The sequence below is a fragment of the Bombina bombina genome, chromosome 5 (assembly GCF_027579735.1).
Source record: "Bombina bombina isolate aBomBom1 chromosome 5, aBomBom1.pri, whole genome shotgun sequence".
Taxonomy (NCBI): domain Eukaryota; kingdom Metazoa; phylum Chordata; class Amphibia; order Anura; family Bombinatoridae; genus Bombina; species Bombina bombina.
In genome coordinates this window covers 724,013,286-724,036,525 of record NC_069503.1, presented here as the reverse complement: position 1 = coordinate 724,036,525, position 23,240 = coordinate 724,013,286, and the positions used below count along the sequence as shown (strand labels likewise).

Genomic DNA, 23,240 nt, shown 5'->3' with positions numbered 1-23,240 from the left:
TTTGACCCTTTAAAAACTTGTAGATAATCCTTTCTCCAATCCTTACTGGAGAAAAGATAAAATCCTAGGAATCCTAACTCTACTCCAGGAGTAGCCCTTGGATTCACACAAATAAAGGTATTTACGCCAAATCTTGTGATAAATCTTTCTAGTGACAGGCTTACGAGCCTGAATCAAAGTGTCTATGACTGAGTCAGAAAAACCTTGCTTGGCTAGAATCAACCGTTCAATCTCCAAGCAGTCAGCTTCAGAGAATTTAGATTTGGATGATGGAAAGGTCCCTGAATCAGAAGGTCCTTTCGAAGCGGAAGTCTCCAAGAAGATAGAGACGACATCTCCACCAGGTCTGCATACCAGATCCTGCGAGGCCAGGCTGGTGCTATGAGAATCACTGAAGCCCTTTCCTGTTTGATCCGGGCAATCATTCGCGGAAGGAGAGCAAACAGAGGAAACAGATATGTTAGATTGAAGGACCAAGGGGCTGACAGAGCATCTATCAGCTCCACCTGAGGATCTCTGGATCTCGATCCATACCTAGAAAGTTTGGCATTCTGCCTGGATGCCATGAGATCCAACTCCGGCTGACCCCATTTGAGGATCAGACTGGAGAACACGTCCGGATGAAGTTCCCACTCCCCCGGATGAAAGGTCTGTCTGCTCAGAAAATCCGCCTCCCAGTTGTCCTCCCCTGGGATGTCGATTGCCGACAGACAACAAGAATGGGCCTCCGCCCACTGATTTTGAAAACCTCTGTCATCGCCAAGGAACTCCTTGTTCCTCCCTGATGATTGATGTAGGCCACTGATGTTATGTTGTCCTTCTGGAACCTTATAAACTAGCTGAGGCCAGGTCAGGAGAGCATTGTAGATCGCTCTCAGTTCCAGATGTTTATGGGCAAAAGAGACTCTGTCTGAGACCATATCCCCTGAGCCCTAAGGGAGCCCCAAACCGCTCCCCACCCCTGAAGGCTGGCATCTGTTGTCACAATCTCCCAGGATGGTCTGTGAAAACATGTTCCCTGGGAGAGATGATCTAGAGACAACCACCAAAGAAGAGACTCCCTTGTCTCCTGTGCCAATAGAAGTCGAGGGGACAAGTCCAAATAAGCTCCGATCCATTGTTTGAGCATGTCCAACTGCAGAGCTCTGAGATGAAAGCGAGCAAACAGGATGATGTCCATTGCCGCTACCATCAGACCTATTAACGCCATGCACCGGGCCACAGAAGGAAAAGGAGAAGATTGCAGAGCTCGACAAGTATCGATAATCTTTAATTTCCTAACTTCTGTCAGAAAAATCCTCAAACAGAGAGTCTATGATGGTCCCTAGAAAGGTAACTCTTGTATGAGGAACTAAAGAGCTCTTTTCTAGATTCACCTTCCACCCCGTGTGACCTTAGGAAAGCCACTACCAGGTCCATGTGTGATTTTGCTAGCTGAAAGGACGGTGCCTGAACTAGGATATCGTCCAGGTACGGCGCAACCGCAATGCCTCTTGAAAGAAGCACCGCAGGAAGAGACCCCAGAACCTTTGTGAAGATTCTGGGAGCCGTGGCAAGACCGAAAGGAAGAGCCACAAACTGGAAATGCTTGTCTAGAAAGGCAAACCTTAAGAACCTGTGATGATCCCTGTGAATTGGAACATGCAGGTACGCGTCCTTTAAATCTACTGTTGTCATAAACTGACCCTCCTGGATCAAGGGAAGGATGGAACAAATAGTTTCCATCCTGAAGGATGGCACTCTGAGAAACTTGTTTAGACTCTTGAGGTCTAGAATTGGTCTGAAGGTTCCTTCCTTCTTGGGAACCACAAACAGATTGGAATAGAATCCCATACCTTGATCTTGAGGTGGAACGGGAACGATCACTCCCAGAGCTAAGAGGTCTACACAATGTAAGAACGCCTCTCTTTTTGTCTAGTCTTTTTGTTGCGAAAGGAACGAAAATTACTTTGTCTTCCTTTCTGCCTAATCTTTTTGTCCTGAGGGAGAAGTTGACCCTTACCTCCCGTATTGTCAGAAATAATCTCTTACAGCTCAGGACCAAACAGGGTCTTCCCCTTGTAAGGGACAGCTAGAAGCTTTGATTTAGAGGAAACGTCCGCAGACCAAGGTTTCAGCCATAAGGCCCTGCGAGCCAAGATAGAGAAGCTTGAAATTTTGGCCCCCAACTTAATAACTTGAAGGGTGGCATCCAAGATAAAGGCATTAGCTAGCTTAAGAGCCTTTATCATGGATCTCGTCCAAGGGGGTTTCTCGTCTGAGGGCATCAGTCAGAGCATCAAACCAGTAGGCTGCCGCACTTGTGATGGTAGTTATACAGACCGCCGGTTGCCACTGCATACCCTGGTGAACATAAGTTTTCTTGACTAGACCCTCTAATTTTTTGCCCATCGGATCAATAAAAGCACAGCTATCCTCTATAGGGATAGTAGTTCTCTTGGCCAAGGTTGAAACAGCTCCTTCTACATTAGGAACAGTTTGTCAGACCTCTTTAACTGAGTCAGTTATAGGAAACATCTTCTTGAAAATAGGAGGAGGAGAGAAAGGAATACCAGGTCTCTCCCATTCTCTATTAATAATTTCAGAGGCCTTCTTAGGAACTGGAAAAACATCTGTAAAGGAAGGTACCTCATAATATCTGTCTAATTTGCTAGACTTTGGGGGGACAACCATCACTGTGGAGTCACTATCATCTAGGGTAATTAAAACCTCTTTATGTTAGAGAGGAAGATGTTCCAGTTTAAACCTGAAAGATACCACTTCTGAGTCGGTCAAAGGTAACACCTCCTCCGAATCTGAGATTTCTCCTTCAGATGCCAGAGCTGGAACCTCTTCCTCAGATCTGTGAGAAGAGACTTCTGAGATAGCTACCACAGCATCAGAAACCTCGCTAACTGCAGAAATGGACTTTCTCTTGCGATGGCCCTGCAGCATTGGAAAGGCAGACAGAGCATCAGAGATAGTAGTAGACATAAGAGAAGCTATGTCCTGTAGTGAAATTCCAGAAGGAACTACAGTAGACGTGCAGGGCACTGCTGGTGAGGGCGATAATTTTTGGGACACTTGGGGAGAAAGTTGCTGCAGAAATTGGCCATCATCAGAGGACTCTTAGACAACAGCTGTCTGAGAGGAGATTGGCTCAGCAAAAATGTTATCCCTAAAATTCACAGTCCTTTCAATACACGTAGGACAGAAAGGGATTGGTGGTTCCACATTTGCATCAAGACATAAAGCACATGTAACAGCTTGCACCTCATCTTGGTCCATTTTTTCACATAAAATATTGGTATTGAGCAGAAAAAATACTGGGAATAACAATAAAATAAAATTATCAAAAACCGTTACTGTCTCTTTAAATTTAACAGTTTTTCTTTCTCTTGACAAACTGCTAATTTTGCTGTAGTTACAAAACGGTTAGAAAATTTAAGCAATAACTAAACCTCTGCACCACAGCAACCTGCTGGAGGTGCTCCTACCTTAACCAATGCTACCGGATCCCTTGTAGAAACGATCCGTTACTGCAACCTGCCAGAAAAACCGAACTAGGACCACATCTGTGCTAAAAGCGCATGAAAAGTGTTCTACATGCTGCTCTAACCCAGATAAACCCCAGTACAGCACATCTGAAGACCTGCAACTGCTTGGCAATAGTGCTACAAGCAGAGGTTCCAAAAACCGGAAGTCCCGCCCTTCGTGGGCATGCTGCAAGTCTTTGCTTCCCTCTCAGGGAAAAAACTAAAGTGAAACCACCAGAGCCCTCCATTTTAGTGAAAATAAACTTAGCAACATAACTCCAGCCCCAGTGCCTGCACCTAATCACTGCCCAAGTAAGACTTCTTTTCTGAAAGTCTGAAACTGTCCCCACATAAGTAAGGTTTACCATTAACCCCTTATGTACCGAAGTGCTTATCAAACAAACACTGAGACTCCTTAGATCCCAGAAAAAGGCAGCACTTACCTCAAACACTGCCTGGCAGTAGGGCAGTTCCCAAGCTTGAGAGGTCCTCTCCCTCACATTGGCCTGACAGATAAGCAATGCTGAGTCAGTAATCTCAGGCTGAAGGATATGGGGTAGCTGAAAATGGGAGGCACAGTGAGAATTATGTCCCACCAGTTCCCATAGCTCTAAAGCCACCAGAGCTCTACTGTAGAGACTGATATGGACTAGGCTACACCCAGAACAAAGTAGCACACTCTGGCACTACTCATAAAACAAAAAACTCTTGATTGAAGAATCTAACCTAACACCTCACTTTACCTGCTTCCTATCACTAACGTAGGCAAGGAGAATGACTGGAGTGGGAGGGAAGGGAGGAGCTATTTAAAAGCTCTTTTGTGGTGCGCTTTGCCTCTTCCTGCTGACCAGGAAGTGAATATCCCATAAGTAATGAAGATGATCCGTGGACTCATCGTGTCTTTAAGAAATTATGTTTTCCTTCCTAAGATAGGTAGAGTCCACGGCTTCATTCCTTACTGTTGGGGAAACTATACCCAAGCTCCAGAGGACACTGAATGAATAACAGGAGGGAACAAAAAGGAAGAGGTGGGCCCTATTCTGAGGGCACCACAGCCTGCAAAACTTTTCTCCCGAAAGTTGCTTCAGCCGATGCAAAAACATCAAACTTGTAAAATTTTGAAAATGTATGTAAGGAGGACCAGGTAGCCACCTTACAAATCTGATCCATAGAGGCCTCGTTCTTAAAGGCCCAAGAGGAAGCCACTGCTCTTGTGGAATTAGCCGTTATCCTCTCGGGAAGACGATGTCCCGCTGTCTCATAAGCTAAGCGGATGACACTCCTAAACCAAAAAGATAGGGTAGTCGAAGTAGCCTTCTGCCCAGGGGCGTATTTTGGCCTAGGTAAACAAGGCACTGGCCTAGGGCGGCAGATTGGGAGGGGGCGGCACTTTTTGAGTCTATACCGTGATCAACTAACCCAGGCGCATCAAATGACAGGCAGTAATGAAGAAAGATTCAGCAGCACCCGAACGTTATAGTTAAAAAGCAAGCTTCTGCTGATCTGTCATCACTGCCTGCCTAAGTGAGTGCCGAGGGGCTGCCCGACTCCCTAGTGTGAGGTCACACACTAACCACCAATAAAGTACTACCTCTCTCTAACCTCCCCCTTCTTTCCCATGTGCAGATCTTTCTGGAAAGAAGGAAGGTTGCAGGCAAAAGTGGGGAGAAGGCTGCATTGGGTAAGTTCAGGCTGGGGTTTCAAGGAAAAAAATATTTATTTTAAATCACACTACTAGATGGAGCTAATAGTTGACATGCAGCCTCATGCAGTTTCCTTTTGAGTGTGCACAGAATTAAGTGGAACATGTGGTTCAGGAGCACAGCAGTCGGATATATATTTTTTCTACTCATCATTTATGGCCCCGTGGACTATTAGTTTCAACAAACGAGCTCCTGTAGAGAGAAGAGGGAATTGGTGGGCTGGGGAACCTATGCAGGTGTTCTGTCTGTATAAGCTGAACTGTGCTGCACTGCTGCCTTATGTCAAAGTTACTGTTTGTGTGCTGAGCTGACCTTTTCTCCCCCTCAACTGATAAAAGTGTTTATTCAGGGCAAGTGTCAGCTCAAACTGGTTAGATAGCTTCAGTATATGCTGCCAATCAATCTCTCTGAGTGAGGAAATACCTTTCTTTAAAAGTCTATTTAACTCCTTGTCTACTAAAGAGATATACAGTGATTTTTTATTTTTTTTTACTTGGGTTGTGGCTTGATTGGTTAGGATATCTGTAACAGATAAAAATTTTTTGAAGAAGCTCAGCCTGTCTAATGATTGTTTACCTGCACTCTCTGTATGCAAGATTTCTGGATATATCTGTACCCTGTGTATTCATAAATCGTGGACTCTCTGCATGTGGCATTACTGGCTTTCTACATAGGCTATGTAACCTACATCCTGTGTATATGAAATATATGTCCACCCGTTTGTTGTATAAAAATGTATAGATAAAGCTTTTGTGGGTATAATTTAACACAGATGTTAACTACTACATAGGTGTTTAAATAACCAAACTACACACACACACACTCACTACACGCACACTGCACAATGCACTACACAAGCACACTCATCATATAAGCACACTGCACTACACATACAAACACCACACACTAAATAGACAGACATACATGCACACACTCACCATGCGCAAACACACATTCACTACACGCACACAATCATCATACATGCACACTGTATTACACATACAAACATCACACACACTAGACAGACATACACGCACACACTCACCATACACACGCAGGCTTAAAGGAAAAGTAAACTATCATGCACCTCTATGTCGCAACGCAAAAGTACATAATAAATTAAAGGTGGAGTTTAATTCATGAATTTCTTTCCTTCGTAATAATAAAACTATAATTATACCTTTAGATCCGCTATTGTAAATTGCCGTCACTCCGCCTGGCTCTAAAAAAATAATTATTTTAAAATGACGAAGATCGTCTTCTTCATTCTCATAGGTCCCCCATTGACGTCTGAATAGACTAACTATATGCCCCCTAATTAAAGTATGCATGTGTGTCTCATTGAATTGACTGACAAACACGCTGTGAGGGTTTTTTCCCTGTTGTGTTTGCCATGTGCGGCTGGCAGCCATTTTACTCACCTCTCTTCCTGACTATGGTGCATTTTGGGGGATGCTGCTCATTTCCTGCACTAACTTTTATGGCCAGACTGGTGTGCATCATCCATGTGAGACAGGATGCAGTCTCAGAATTGCGATGTCATCACTTATTATTTAAAGGGCCTCTGTTCAGTATGCTTTGCCTTTGCGTTGTCTCAGACCGGTTTGTGAGAGTTCCTGTGTATTACCTGGCTGCCTGACGTCCTTCCTGGTTCCTGATCCCTGGCTTGTTCCTGACTCTGCTGTTTTCTTTGTTCCTGATTCTGGCTCGTCTGACTATTCGCTTTGGCTCCTGACTCGGCTCGTCTGACTACCAGTTCTGGTTTTGACTCCTGGCTTGTTATTTGACTTGTGGACTTTTAATTATTTTTTGCTATTAATAAAGGTGTGATTATTTTTGCACTTCTCGTCTCAGTCTGATTCCTGGCACCCTGACACACGCATGAGCATTGCCTTCAGTAGCGATAATTTGGCATCGGAACACAGCGATCTATAGAGATCAATACGCAATGCTCAATACAGCATGCTTAAATGGAGTGCACACATATGAACACGTAAGAGCAGGTGGGACTGTTTTTACTTGTTAAAGAGAAAAATCCAGAAATGAGCAGGTCGGTGGAGGAACATAAATAACGGTATGTGAGTAAAATACTAAATAAAAAATAAATAAGGTGGTATTTTTTTTTAAAAAAAGTTAGCGATTACATAGAGGTTTATAAAATGAATAGATGGTGTTAAAGTTTGGTCCAAAAAATTACTTTCACTTTAAACATTAACATCTCTTTGCCATGGCATAAAAAAAAAAAAAATCAAGTTACACCCTAACCAAAAATTATTATGGCCAAAAAAGGCCTAAAATCGGAGAGACCGGGGGGCAGCAGAATTTTGAGTGCCTAGGGCAGCATAAAACCTAAATACGCCACTGCTTCTGCCCCTTACGCTTCCCCAAATAGACAACAAACAAGGAGAAAGATTGTCTAAACTCCTTAGTAGATAGAGGAACAAACAGCTGCCAAGGATGTGTATAAATAAAATATAACTTATTCCGTATATCAAATTAAAAAGATAATATGACAATATCAAACGTGAGATGTTTTGGGTCTTTAAACTAAATACACAATATCCCTGTGGTTTAAACTCAGATTATGATCTTATTAATTATTGGGAGTGATTTACACCGGTGGTGTATATGTATCATTGTTTATTAATAGCTTGCACTGCATTTGATATATACACATTTGTGTTTTATGCTTATAATGTATCAATTTTGCATTACAGGATTTTTGTATTGAGTTGTCCTATATATTCAGTTGTGTTTACTATAGAGTATTAATTTAATTATTTATTATACTCGTTATGTTTTATTATTATTTTTCCAAATACCTTATACCTGATTGTTTCATCATATGTTTTCCCTAATATGCATTTTATTTATTAATTTATATCTATCTATTGAATTCTGACGTTATCATAACCATTGCTATGTTCATCTATCATGCCATTATGTTTTGTACTGTATGGTTCTTTAAGAGAGAGAGGTGTGTATCTGTATTAGCCAATTAGAACTTTTTACCGCTTTTAAAAGATCAGTAACCGTTAGGCTATGATTACGGCCATCTACGGCCGAAACGCGTAAGCCTCTTGCTTACTCCTCTCTCCATGATATTGCCCCCCCCTGTACATATCTTTTTAATTTGATATACGGAATAAAAGTTATATTTTATTTATACACATCCTTGGCGGCTGTTTGTTCCTCTGTCTGCTTTACCCGCTCTACGTTTCAAGGATATTCCCAAGGAACTGCATTGGATCGCGGACTTTCTCCTCCTTCCTGTGACGTTCTCTTGGCTGCGAATAGTAGCGTGGCAAGCTCCCAGATGCTTTCGGCATCCGGTGTTGGTGAGACCTATCGTGGCGTCTTCTGCCTATTTGGATTGGAACCAGACTGACAGAATTGCAGGCTCGGAATAGGGTAAGAGGTGACAGTTAAATCCTCCCCTGTCCGTAGCGACACTGTCTCACTTTCTTTGTCTTGCCTTGTGAGAATTGTTTGCTTACATCGAGTACCGGAGGAAGTAATGCTTGGTCATTGTATTTCAGGCATTGAATAGCCTGTTATCCCACTTTCCACTTTTCCAGTAAGTGCTTTTTTATCTCTTTTGTTCTCGGTAAACTCCTTAGTAGCCAGAAGATAGAACCACATCCAAATTGTGAAGTAAGCGTTCCTTCGATAAAGAAGGATTAGGACAAAAGGAAAGAACCACAATCTCCTGATTGATGTTGCGATCTGACACAACCTTAGGAAGAAAACCTAATTTAGTACGTAAAAAGGCCTGGTCTGCATGAAAAATCAGATAAGGTGACTCACATTGCAAAGCAGAGATAACAGAAACTCTGCGCGCAGAGGCAATAGCCAATAAAAAGAGAACCTTCCAAGATAACTTAATGTCAACGCAATCTTAATGCAAAACCAAAAGAACAACATTTACACAGGTCTGATCCTAATCAGAGCCTTAACAAAGGACTGCACGTCTGGAAGCTCAGCCAGTCTCTTGTGCAATAAAACCGTCAGGGTCGGTAGGGAACTTGAAGGACCTTCTCCAGCCCATCCTGTAGAAAAGACAAGATCCTGGCAACCTTAACTCTGTGCCAGGAAAAACCACGCTCTTCAAACCAGAATAAGTAGGTCCTCCACACCTTGTGGTAGATACGCAGAGTAACTGGTTTACGAGCTTGAATAAGAGTATCAATGACACTCTCAGAGAAACCTCTCTTGGCTAAGACTAAGTGTTCAATCTCCACGCAGTCAGCCTCAGAATATCTAGAATTTGATGAACAAATGGACCTTGTATCAGCAGGTCTCTGCGACAAGGTAACTTCCACGGAGGAGATGAGGACATCCCAACAAGATCCGCAAACCACGTCCTTCGCGGCCACGATGGAGCAATCAGGATTACTGATACCTGCTCCTGCTTGATGCGGGCCACCACTCAAGGAAGAAGCAGTAATGGAGGAAAAGAGATATGAGTTTCAACCTCCAGGGCACTGCTAGTGCATCTATTAGATCCGCTTGGGGACCCCTCGACCCCTACCTGGGTAGCTTGGTATTGAGACAGGATGCAATGAGGTCTATCTCCGCCGTCCCCAACTTGCTGCATATCTCTGCAAACACCTCGGGATGGAGAGACCATTCCCCTGGATGGAAGGATTGCCTGCTGAGAAAATTTGCCTCCCAGTTGTCCACACCCGGAATGTGGATTGATGATAGATAACCGCTGTAGGCCTCCACCCACTCCAGAATCTGAGATACTTCCTTCATCGCCAAGGAACTTCTCGTTCCCCCCCCCGATGGTTGATGTAAGCCACTGAGGTTATATTGTCTGATTGGAATCTGATAAACTGTGACGAACCCAGAAGTGGCCAAGCCTTCAAAGCCTTGAAAATTGCTGTAGTTCCAAAATATTGATCGGGAGGGAGGACTCCTCCCGAGTCCACAACCCCTGTGCCTTCCTGGCACCCCAAACAGCTCCACATCCAGATAGGCTTGCGTCCGTAGTCACAATCTCCCAGTATGGTCATAAGAAGCATGTCCCTCGGGACAGATGATCTGGACCGGCTGTCTAATACAATCTGTTAAGACAGATCTGAATGATTGTTGTTCCACTGCCTCAGCATACACAGTTGTAAAGGTCTGAGACGGAACCTGGCAAAAGGAATGATGTCCATGCAGAACACCATGAGACCAATCACCTCCATACATACACTGAGCCACAGAGGGACTCAAGGAGGTCCGGAGGGTAAGACATGCTGATGTTGGCTTGCAACGTCTCTGGACTGTTAGAAATATCCTCATGGATATGGAGTCTATTATAGTACCCAGGAATTCCACCCTGGTACTTGGGATAAGAGAACTATTTTCCAAGTTTATCTTCCATCCATTTGATCAAAGAAGACTTAGAAGGGACTCATAATTCTTCTGCAAGATGAAAGGATGGTGCTTGCACCAGAATATCGTCCAAATATGGGGCTACAGCAATACCCTGAGTTCTGGCAAGGTCTAGAAGAGCCCCCAGAACCTTTGTAAAGATACTTGGAGCAGTAGCTAGGCCAAAGAGAATGGCAATGAACTGGAAATGCTGGTCCAGGAATACAAACCTCAGGAACTGAAAATGTTCCCTGTGGATTGGAACATGAAGGTAAGTGTCCTTCAGATCCTGAGAAATTTGTTTAAGCACTTTAGGTCCAGAATTGGGCGGAAAGTTCCCTCCTTCTTTGGGACCATGAAAAGGTTTGAATAAAACCCCCAAACCTTTTTCGTTGATAGGCACCGGGACAACAAATCCTAAGGAGGATAGATCCGAATGCACCCTAGAAAGGCATTCCTCTTTTCTGGTTTGGTAGACAGAATCGAAAGAAGGAATCTGCCCCATGGCAGATGAGATTTGAAGCCTACCTTGTATCCCTGAGATACCACCTCCCGGACCCACGGATCCTGTACGTCCTTAAACCAGGCATCTGAAAAAAAGAGACAGTCTGTCCCCTACACAATCCGATTCCAGATCGGGGGCCGCCCCTTCATGCCGATTTTTTTCGGCAGGATTCTTATTTGGCTTGGATTTATTCCAAGACTGAGCTGGCTTCCAAATATTCTTGGGATGCTCGGGCTTGGAGGAGGATTGTTGTCGTTGGGATTTGTCAGAACGAAAATTACAAGATTGTTGTACCTTAGATTTGTTCTTCTTATCTTGCGGTAGGAAGGCACCCTTGCCTTTGGTAACTGTAGAAATAATGGAGTCCAGGCCTGGACCAAATAATATCTTTCCCTTGAAGGGAAGAGAAAGGAGTCTGGACTTAAAAATCATATCTGCAGACCAAGACGTCAACGAGAGCGCCCGATGGGCTAGGACCGCAAAGCCAGAGGCCTTTGCATTTAGGCAAATAATTTGCATGTTCGCATCACAGATAAAAGAATTGGCAATTCTCAGAGCTTTAATTCTGTCTTGAATATCCTCGAGGGGAGACTCCACCACAATGATTTCCGACAAAGAGCCGCATTAGTAGGTAGCCGCTCCGGCAACCGTGGCAACTGCAGCCGCAGGTTGAAACAAAAATCCGTATGTTGAAACATCTTTCTCAGAAAGGTTTCTCGCGGCTCTCTGAACGAAGAACTATCCTCAAGAGGTATAGTAGTATGTTTAGCAAGCGTAGAGATAGCACCATCCACCTTAGGAATGGAGCCCCACAAATCCAGTTGAGAGTCCAGGACCAGGAACAACCTTTTAAAAGTAGACGAGGGGGAAAAGGAAGAAGCAATTCTTTCCCATTCGTTCTTAATAATGTTCGCCATCTTAACCGGCACAGGAAAAGTCAAAGGAACTTTCCTGTCTTCGTAAACTCTGTCTAATTTAGGTATCATAGGATCTTCAGGTAGTGCGGCCTCTGGAACCTCTAACGTAGACAGAACCTCCTTTAATAAAAAAAAACCCCGCAAGTGCTCAATTTTAAATCTAATGTACAGTTCCTCCTCAGCAGGAGGCTTAGACGCTAAGGAATCCGACCCAGAAAGTTCACCCTCTGAAGATACAGAGGTTAACTCATCATCGGATAACTGGAACATAATAGCTAAATCCGATAAATATTTAGATGACTCCAGGTCAGGAGAGCTATGTTTTAAGGAACAGTATACACTCATTTTCATATAACTGCATGTAATAGACTTTACTATAAAGAATAAGATGCACAGATACTGATATAAAAATCCAGTATAAAACTGTTTAAAAACTTACTTAGAAGCTCTCAAGTTTAGCGCTGTTGAAAAGGTAGCTGGAAAGCCCACTGCAAGTGGGAAATAAGGCACTCCCCCTATTTTGCATATGAAAAGACCCTTTACACAAACAGGAGCAAGCTGGAGTAGGTAGCTGACGGTAATCTCATAAAACTTTGGGGCTTGGTTAGGAGTCTGAAAATCAGAGCAATATTATTTAAAAATTAGCAAAACTATACATTAAAAATAAATAAAAAAAAAAAACAAAAAAAAAAACAACAACTATATGGGCTATATAAATAGATCATCTACAAAACATTTATGCAAAGAAAAAATGAGTGTATAATGTCCCTTTAACCTTTCTCTTGAGTTTGTTAAAGCGAGGTAATGCACTGAGGGCTGCAGACACTGCCGTTTGTAACTGCGCGGCAAAGTCCACAGGAAGAAGGGCCCCTCCGGATGGAGGATTAGATGTGGTACGGGGAACTGCATGTGGAGTGGATAATGTAGCAAGGGTAGTAATCTCATGGGACGCCGAGTCCTGAGAGGTAGACGGCTCAAAGGGACTAAGAGCCTTAGCAGGCTTGTCTCCCTTCTTAGACTTTATAACGGTGTTAAGGCATGTGGAACATAATTAAGTGGGCGGGAAAACCACGGCCTCCTCACCATATGATTTAGTACAGAAGGTGTACCTTCTAACATGTCAGAGTCCTCCATAGCTCAGGTTATACCCACAGGAGGACACAAATAAAACCATTTTTTATTATAGAAAACTGCACCTTTATACTCACAATGGCTGGGGCACTCACCACCTCCTAGAGCCAGACAGTTAACAGAGGAAACGCTCTCCTCAGGTTCAAGTCTTAGCCGTAATGGAGGAAATGAACATAGACCACACCCGGTCACATGGAGTGCAAGACAGTGCTTCCCCTGTTATTACAAGTACAGCAAGGAATAGGAGCTGTGCAATACTTTAAAAAATGAAAGTGAAACTTAAAAGTGAAACCTGTTTGTTTCAGCCAAAAACACAGTGTCTATCAGCCCAGGAAAAAAATCACACAAAGCAGCATGTAAATAATTATTACACTGATTAATTAACCCCAACTGTTCAATAAACCCCCTTCAGATGATATTAACCCTGGATCCTATCAAGGTATAAAGGAGCCACACTGTGACCCTGTTATAGCATTTTATGTGTAAAAATTTAAATAATCTTACCTCCAGGATCCATGCTGTGGAACAGAATACCACCTCTTAAGTGTGACAGTCTTATAGCAGCACTCCTGACATGGACTTGAGTGAAAGAAAGCAGGCAGTGAAACTTGTCCACGCTGATTGCTTAGGAGCTGTTAGCAGTAGTCTGGATGGTTTCGCAGAAAAACTTTCCCTGCATCTCCAGACTAACTTTCATCAATACTCTCACTGAGAGGTTGACATAACTACTTAAAACTCCAGTCCTATCTCGAAGGGCATATATCCTTTTTCAGGACTCTTCATATCTTCTGACACTTCTCTGTCACCTCCTAACGTGATGAAAGGCAAAGAATGACTGGGGTAATGAGGAGGTGGGAGGGATATTTAAGCCTTTTGCAGGGGTGTCTTTGCCTCCTCCTGGTGGCCAGGTGTTGTATTTCCCAACAGTAAGGAATTAAGCCGTGGACTCTCCCTATCTTAGGAAGGAAAAAAGTTTTTATGCTTATGTGGTGTGTCATTGTCCTCCCATAATGTAATTGGAGTTCTGTATATCACCCAGTGAGTAGTTACATCTTAAAAGGTACAATAAAGTTAAAATTAAACTTTCATGATTCAGATAGAACACAGTATTTTAAATAACTTTCCAATTAACTTATTATCAAATTATCTTGGTATCTTTTGTTGAAGGAACAGAAATCCACTACTGGGAATTAGCTGAACATATCAGATGATCCAATGACAAGAAATATATGTAAGCAACCCCCAATCAACAGCTAACTCACAGTAGTGCACTGCTAAACCTGAGCAGTACTAAGTTTAATAACAAATGTAAGTTGGAACGTTGTTTAAAATTGCAAGTTGTCTAAACCACGAAAGCTTAATTTTAAATTTTCAGTGACATTAAAATACAAGTCACAGGCTAGACAACAAAGTATATTTAATTTTATTACATTATTCATGAGAGCTACAGAAGCCTGATCCTTCTATTTTATCTGCTATAGCCGAGTGAAAAAAATGAATAACTAGATAGGTAAAAATCTCATTAGTGGTTTCATTTTAGCACATTAGCATTATAACCACACAAAAAATCTGAGGTAATATGCTCACAGTGAAGTGATGAGTTCCTTCTGATTGAACTATGACAAATGTCACTGTGTTTCTAGGTCTGAAAAATGAGCCATAAGGTTCAATACCAGAACAAACGTCTAATACAGCAGAATTGTGACCTTACCGCATCTCTTATTAGATAACGCTTGCCTAAGCGCTAAGTAATACATATGCAGGCAACAGCTTCCTTTTTACCACATGCACTTTTTGGTTTGAGTGTAATATTTATAGAAGCTCACCTCAACCTCAGCGACAGTGGGCTCCTTGTTGAAACACATATTCATGATGTTTCTTGCTGTCCGGTAGAAGGTTGTAAGCGACACTGACCTTCCCTATGAAGGACACAGAAAAAAGTTAATAAATGGGGAACATTGATAAAGATATAAATTATTATTTCAAGAAGAAAAAAAAAAAAAAAAAAGACTATTCATTTAAAGGTATATGCACGTGTATATGAGAGACACTTTTTTAATAACATGTGCAAAAATTAGCTTCCGTTATTGGTTTGCAAAAAAAATGAACAAATTTAAACTAATTTCGTCAGATATTTATTTGTTCATGAACTGTTCATTCTTCATTTAGTTTCCCCTGTCTATGAAATGGAAACACTAAATGAACAAATTTGCATTTGTTCATTAGTTCATTTAGTTAATGAATTAAATTCTGATAAAATTAGGTCAAGTTTGTTCATTTGGTTTGCAAACAAATAATACATTTTTACACATATCTACTTTATATAAGCTGAAAAGCATCACACAATTTGTGGGTAACTTGTACAGCTGTCGTCAACCATTGCTGCCCTTGAGCATACCTTGGTATGCTTGGAACAAGGGAATGCAAGAGAACAAAGTAAAATTGATCTAAGTAAATTGAAAAGTCTCTTAAAACTGCATGCTCTATCTGAATCATGAAATTTTAAAGGGACAGTCATGTCAAAATTATGCTTTCATGCCTCAGATAGGGCATGCAATTTTAAACAACTTTCCAGTTTACTTTTATCATCAAATTTGCTTGGTATTCTTTGTTGAAAGCTAAACCTAGGTAGGCTTATTTGCTAATGTCTAAGCCCTTGAAGGCCAGCTCTTATCTCCGTGCATTTTTACGTTTTTTTACAGTTGGATAGTGCTAGTTCATGTGTGCCATATAGATAACACGGTGCTCACTCCTGTGGAGTTATTTACGAATCAGCACTGACTGGCTAAAATGCAAGTATCTGCCAAAAAAACAGAGATTAAGGAGCAGTCTGCAGACGCTTAGCTACATGGCTAACATATGGCGGCTTGTCCCTTCTAACAATACAGTAGTGTGAGCTGTGCCTATATTTCTGTAAGCAATGCATATGTCAGATTGTAAAAAATCATGTATATCCAATATCTGATTTTAACAGCTGTATGAGGGGAAAAATATAAATGCATTCTATTTTTAACCAAGTATTTAGGATTACATGTACTTTCTGGTGTAATTTCTTTTAGCATTTGTTTTTCTTAAAGGACTATCCAATACAGAAGAATTGCATAATTAACAAGTGCACCACTTAAAAAAAAAAATGCAATAACATTTACTTTTAATTTTGAATTAACAGATTTTTTTTCTGACATTTATGTTTTTCCTTTTTTGATGGCCCCCCCTATGTGACAACCATCAGCCAATCACAGAGTAGTATACATATACCTAGTGCACGTGCTCAGTAGGAGCTGGGACCTCAGAAAGTGTGTGTCATGGATACCGGGCTGTAAGGGCCCCCCACCCCAATACTACCCAGCTTACTGCTTTTTATCCCGGATATGGCCTTTTTGTGTCATTCGCGATCTCCAGGACTCTTAGTTTTGCTTGTTTAGTGATCTGTACATCCTCAAAGAAAAGCTGATCTTTGACCACCTAACCCCTTTCCGGCTGGCCGGGCTCCTGGAACTTCCCGCACACCCGCTGACATTTACACCAGGTCGCTCCAGGGGCCCTTCATCCCAGAGTTCCGCTCTTTTGGGGATTGGTACTCCCTAGGGAGAGCAAGAGGTGGGGTGATTGTCGGAAAGGGAGTTCCCTTGGGAACTGTGGGTTCCAAACCCCCATACAACTCCTATTTCTCCTTGGCCTTCCCGGTGTACATTTGATCACCGTAGCTCCGGCCCTCAGCCATGGATCAGGTCGCTTTTTGGACTGTAGCATCTGGGGACTGAGGGCTTTACAACAACACCATGAAAGTGCCGCCACTCTCCCGGGATCCCCCCCAGAAAAGCCACCTCTGTACCACTGGGACTGTATGAGACAATGGACACTATGGGGGTGCCAGCCTGTCTGGAGGGGTGGGAAAGGCGTAAGATCTAGGGGTCTGATAAGACTTCTTATCAAGATGAGTTGGTGTATAAAAGTAGTGTGTTTCCACAATAAAGTTGTTGTTGTTTCACCCGAATACTGGTTCTGTCTGGTTATTTGGGTGGGCTCTGCTATAATCACTTTGCTCTGCTACATAGCGGCATGTTCCAGGTATAGGAAGGACCCTACTGGCAGAGCGATACCCAGTCGGGGTAGCCAGAGTCTGTCACATTTGGTTGACAGCGGTGGGATGCTTCCGTCTACCTTGAACACCCAAACCACCAACTGAAGCCCTCTTCGGACGGAGCAGCAATACACTGGGCTCCGTAAGAATACACTGAAAAACTTGCTGGAAGCTCGGGGAAAAGTTGCTGGCAACAAGTCGAAGGCAGCAATCATCGCCAAACTGATGGAAGGCAACAAGGCTAAAGAGCCGGCCGGTGGGTCCGATAGCGACCAAAGCAGTGAATGGCCCAGTGAGTCGCCCACGGCAGAGACAGTAATGTCTGAGGTACAGAGGGAGCTCCAGTGGCAACTGGCCCTCTATAAGACCACCCTCAGCTGATATCCGACACCAGCCGACTCAAAATGATGGAGTTCCAAAAGTCTATGGGGGGAGCTGTGCCGGTTCCCCTGGATCCCCCTTCCCAGCAGAAGAAGCTACCTCATGAGGCTTTCCGAGTTTTCAAAGACAAAGAGGAGATCGACAGCTACCTCCAAGTATTTGAAACACAGTGCGAGATGCAGGGTGTTGCTAATACAGACTAAGTCACCCTCCTGCTCGGAAAGCTGTCCAGATGAGCCCTAGAGACTTTCAACACTGTTCCCTCGGGACACCGAAAGAACTATGACCGGGTAATAGAGCGCATCTTTGCCCGCTATCGTCTCACGCCGGAGGCTCACCGGCTGAAGTTCCGGGAACTAAAGAGGCAAGAGGGGCAGCCTTTTTACGGAGGGACACACTGGTTCACCCGGTCCTTGGACTCTTGGTTCGCAGGCTGCCATGTAACTACCATGGCCGAAGCCACGCAGCTCATTTTGTTGGAGCACTTCTATAACCACTCCCCGGCGGAGGTGCGAGAATGGGTCCAAGATAGGGGGCCCGAGACAGCCGACCAAGCGGCCATCCTGGCTGACCAGGTCTTGGATGCCCTGAGCCGCGACCGGTGACCCGCTCCTCTACCACCCCTGCTCCCCCCCCCAGTACCCCCAGACCTAACCAGCGCCAGTCCGCCTCTCCAGGACCAACTCACCTCGGGGGTGCTTTGGGTGCGGTCAGATAGTCCATATCCGAAGGCACTGCCCGGCAGTGGAGAGGCCAAAGATTACCCCTCAGGCTCAGTGGACAAGGGCTACGGCTGGAGGCTACAGAGGAGCCGCCGCCCACTGCTTGGACGCAGAGGGCCCTGCAGATTATGCCAAATGGGCAGATGAAAAGGTCGGAGTCCTACATGAGGTGGACCCTGCCACCGGAGACAACCGCCTGCACCACCGTTAGGTTGTCTGGATCAACGGCTGACCGGCTTAGGGATAACGAGACAGTGGGGCAACTATTACCCTTGTCCAACCACACATGGTCACCCATTCGGACCAAACAGGGAATTCTTTTGCAGTTTGTGTGGCTGGGGGTACAATGCTCCAGAACCCTACTGCATGGGGGGCACCTGGATTGATGTGCCAGCTCCCGTGCTGTGGAAGTAGGGGTTATGAACCATTTGCCTGCCGAGGTCTTATTAAGGAACAACCTGGGACACCTTGCTTCCTTCATTGTATAGAAAAGCCCCTCGGATGCTTGCTCTGTCACCACCCGCCAGCAAGCCAGATGGCAGGCCACCACACTTGATCTGGGAAACCAGGTAAGCCACTCCGCCCGACTCCTACCCCGACCACTGACCAGATCTCCTGGGCGTCCCCTACTGCTTCGTCCAGGAGACATTGAGAGACCCGACCCTAGCCCCTTACCGTGGGGGATTAATCCCGTGGGCCCAGGGAGGGGGGACCGTTTTGAGTGGGAGAAAGGAATCTTATACAGGGTCACCGAGAGAGAGGGCAGTTGACCAAGCGCCAGCTGGTAGTACCGCAGAAATATCAGTGTGCTGCCGCGTATAGGGCATGACATTCCCCTAGCCAGACATCTAGGAGTCACTAGGACCCGTTACCGACTGACTCAGAACTTCTTTTGGCCAGGGGTTACAGGGGACGTTAGGCAGTATTGCAGGACCTGTGAGGTTTGCCAGAGAGTAGGCAAGACCGGATACCAATCTAAAGCCTCCTTGCACCCTCTCCCCATCATTGACTAACCCTTTAAGACGGGAAGCTGTAGATATCGTTGACCCCTTGTCCCATCCAAGCCCCTCCGGGAAAAAGTATATTCTAACAGTGGTAGATTATGCCACCCGGTACCCAGAGGCAATCCCCCTGGCCAATATCCAGGCAGAGACAGTGGCGGATGCACTGCTCCGGATATTCGCCAGGATGGGTTTTCCCCGGGAATTGATTTCAGACCAGGGGACCCAGTTCACTGCCGATCTCACCCGGCAGCTGTGGAGGCTTTGCGGGATAAAACCCCTGCAAAGCGCTCCATACCACCCCCAGACCAATGTGTTGTGTGAGAGGTTCATCAGGACCCTGAAGGAGTTGCTTAAGACGTTCTCAACCTCTCACAAAGACTAGGAAAGATACCTGCCGCACCTCCTGTTTGCATACTGAGAGGTGCCCCAGGAATCTACTGGGTTCTCCCCCTTTGAATTAATATATGGCCGGAGGGTGAGAGGGTCCCTAGACCTATTGAGAGATCAATGGGAAGGATCAGTGGGGGAGGAAGGACCCTCCATTGTGGGGTACGTCATAGAATTTAGAGACAGACTGAAGGACCTCACCGAGAGGGTGCGAGAGAACCTTCAGGTCGATCAAGGTAGGCAGAAGCGGTGGTATGACCGGAATGCCCGTAACCGGACCCTAGCAGTAGGGCAGAAGGTCCTGGCCCCGAAGCCTGTCAAAACAGACAAGCTGCAGACTTCCTGGCAGGGACCCTATCGAGTGGTAGAACAGCCGAATGACACAACCTATCTGGTAGCCAAATGCTCAGATGACCGGGTATGCCGGACCTTTCATGTAAACATGCTGAAGGCATACCAGGAAAGAGCAGAGGACGTAGCCGCCATATGTGCCCCGATTGTGGAGGATTCAGAGAGCCTTCCCATGCCGGAGCTCCCCGCGCAAAATAGGATGCCCCCAGGCATGGGTGACATACAGTTAGACGAGAGGCTAGGGACTAGGCAGAGGGAGCAAGTGAGACAGGTGCTAGGGGACAGGAGTGACATGTTCTCCACTATTCCTGGGTACACCACGGTAGCGGTGCACCAAGGGGAGACCCCAGGACAGGCGCCCATACGACAGAAGGCATATCGAGTGCCCGAGGAAGTTAGGGAAAATCTGTGCAGTGAACTCAGGGAGATGCTGGACATGGGTGTTATTGAACCGTCCAACACCCCTTGGGCATCTCCGGTGGTACTGGTGCCCAAACAGGACGGGACCACCCGGTTCTGCATAGACTACCCTAGGCCCGATGACAGAACCACGACCAATGCCTAACCGATGCCCTGGGTTGATGACCTTCTAGACCGCATTGCCCGCGGCCTATACCAGTTTAAGGTCATGCCGTTTGGGATTAAGAATGATCCGGTTAACTTCCAGAGGATGGTGGATCACCTCCTGGATGGCCTCCAGGGTTATGCCTGCGCCTACCTAGATGATATAGCAATCTACAGCAACACCTGGGAGGACCATTTGGTCCATCTAGGCATCGTTCTAGACCGCATCAGGGCCACCGGTCTGACCCTGAAGCCCAACAAATGTACGATAGGGCGCTCGGTGGTCCAGTACCTTGGACACTGAGTAGGATGCGGGAAGCAGCGGCCAGAGCCGGCCAAGATTGAGGCAGTCGCGAACTGGCCAATGCCCAAGACCAAGACACAGGTCTTAGATTTCCTAGGGACAACAGGTTACTACCGCAAGTTTGTCCCCAACTACAGTGCCCTGGCCAAACCCCTGACTGACCTAACCAGAAAACGGTTGCCCCGCGAGTGAGAGGCCGCCTTCCAAAGCCTTAAGACAGCCTTGATTACTGCCCCTATCCTGGCCTAACCCAACCAAACGTTTTTGTGTTCATACAGATGCCTCCATGATCGGGTTGCGAGCAGTGCTGAGCCAGGTGGACAAAGAATGGCACGACCACCCCATAGCTTCCATCAGTAGGAAGCTGTTACCCAAAGAGAGAGGTAGGCTACGCAGCGGTGGAGAAATAATGCCTGGCCCTGGTGTGGGCCCTGAAGAAACTAAAACCCTACCTGTACGGGTGGGCCTTCACAGTTCTCACGGACCACAACCCACTGGTTTGGCTAAACCGAGTTGCTGGGGACAATGGACGCCTGTTGCGGTGGAGTTTAGGCTTGCAGTCCTTCAACTTCACTATCCAATATCGGCCGGGAAAAAGCAATGGGAATGCTGACGGACTTTCCCAGCAAACCGAATTGGGATAGCTCCCTGGACAGCCCCAGGCCGACCCATAGGTGGATCTAGCCAGGTCTGCTGGACTTTTCAGGGGGGAGCACTGTCACGGAAACCAGGCTGCAAGGGCCACCCCCTTACTACCCAGCTCACTCCTTTTTACCTCGGATATGGCCTGTGTGTCATTCATAATCTCACAGACTCTTGGTTTTGCTTGTTTTGTGATCTATACACCCTCACGAAAGAGCTGATCTTTGACCGCCTAAGCCCTTTCCAGCTGGCCGGGCTCCTAGAACTACCGGCCGGTCGCGCCTCCCCGCATACCCGCTGACATTTACACCAGGTCGCTCCAGCGGCCCTTCATTGCAGAGCTCCGCTCTTTTGGGAATTGGTACATTGGTACTCCCTAGGGAAAGCAAGAAGTGGGATGATTGTCGGAGGGGAGCTCACTTGGGAACTGGGGATTCTGAACTCCCCTACAACTCCTATTTCCCCTTGGCCTTCCCGGTGTACGTTTGATCACCCGTAGCTTTGGCCCCCAGTCATGGATCACGTGGCTTTTTGGACTGTAGCATCTGGGGACAGAGGGCTTTCCAACAACACCCTGAAAGTGCTGCCGATCTCCCGGGGTCACCCCGGAATAGCCAGCTCTGTACCACTGGGACTCTATAAGACAATGGACACTATGGGGGCGCCAGCCTGTCTGGAGGGGGGGGGGGGGGAAAGGCGGGAGATCTGGGGGTCTGATAAGACTTCTTATCAAGATGAGTTGGTGTATAAAAGTAGTGTTTCCACAATAAAGTTGTTGTTTCACCCGAATACTGGTTCTGTCTGGTTATTTGGTGGGCTCAGCTATAATCACTTCGCTCCACTACATAGTGGCATGTTCCAGGTATAGGAAGGACCCTTCTGGCGGAGCTACCCAGTTGGGGTAGCTGGAGTCCGTCACAGTGTGCATATAAAAAGACTGCAAAAACATAATTTATGCTTACCTGATAAATTTATTTCTCTTGTAGTGTAGTCAGTCCACGGGTCATCCATTACTTATGGGATTATATCTCTTCCCCAACAGGAAGTTGCAAGAGGATCACCCAAGCAGAGCTGCTATATAGCTCCTCCCCTCACATGTCATATCCAGTCATTCGACCGAAACAAGACGAGAAAGGAGAAACCACAGGGTGCAGTGGTGACTGGAGTTTAATTAAAATTTAGATCTGCCTTAAAAGACAGGGCGGGCCGTGGACTGACTACACTACAAGAGAAATAAATTTATCAGGTAAGCATAAATTATGTTTTCTCTTGTTAAGTGTAGTCAGTCCACGGGTCATCCATTACTTATGGGATACCAATACCAAAGCTAAAGTACACGGATGAAGGGAGGGACAAGGCAGGAACTTTAAACGGAAGGAACCACTGCCTGAAGCACCTTTCTCCCAAAAATAGCCTCCGAAGAAGCAAAAGTGTCAAATTTGTAAAATTTTGAAAAAGTGTGAAGTGAAGACCAAGTTGCAGCCTTGCAAATCTGTTCAACAGAGGCCTCATTTTTAAAGGCCCAGGTGGAAGCCACAGCTCTAGTAGAATGAGCTGTAATTCTTTCAGGAGGCTGCTGTCCAGCAGTCTCATAGGCTAAACGTATTATGCTACGAAGCCAAAAAGAGAGAGAGGTAGCCGAAGCCTTTTGACCTCTCCTCTGTCC

At 45.4% G+C, this 23,240-nt stretch overlaps 1 protein-coding gene across 1 annotated transcript in view; it reads right to left on the bottom strand.

Moving 5' to 3' along the window:
• Positions 1-23,240, bottom strand: part of JARID2 (jumonji and AT-rich interaction domain containing 2) — a 690,587-nt gene that overhangs the window by 99,137 nt on the left and 568,210 nt on the right. The window contains 1 exon segment of the mRNA XM_053714761.1: positions 14,962-15,054. Coding sequence (XP_053570736.1) covers positions 14,962-15,054 — 93 coding nt within the window.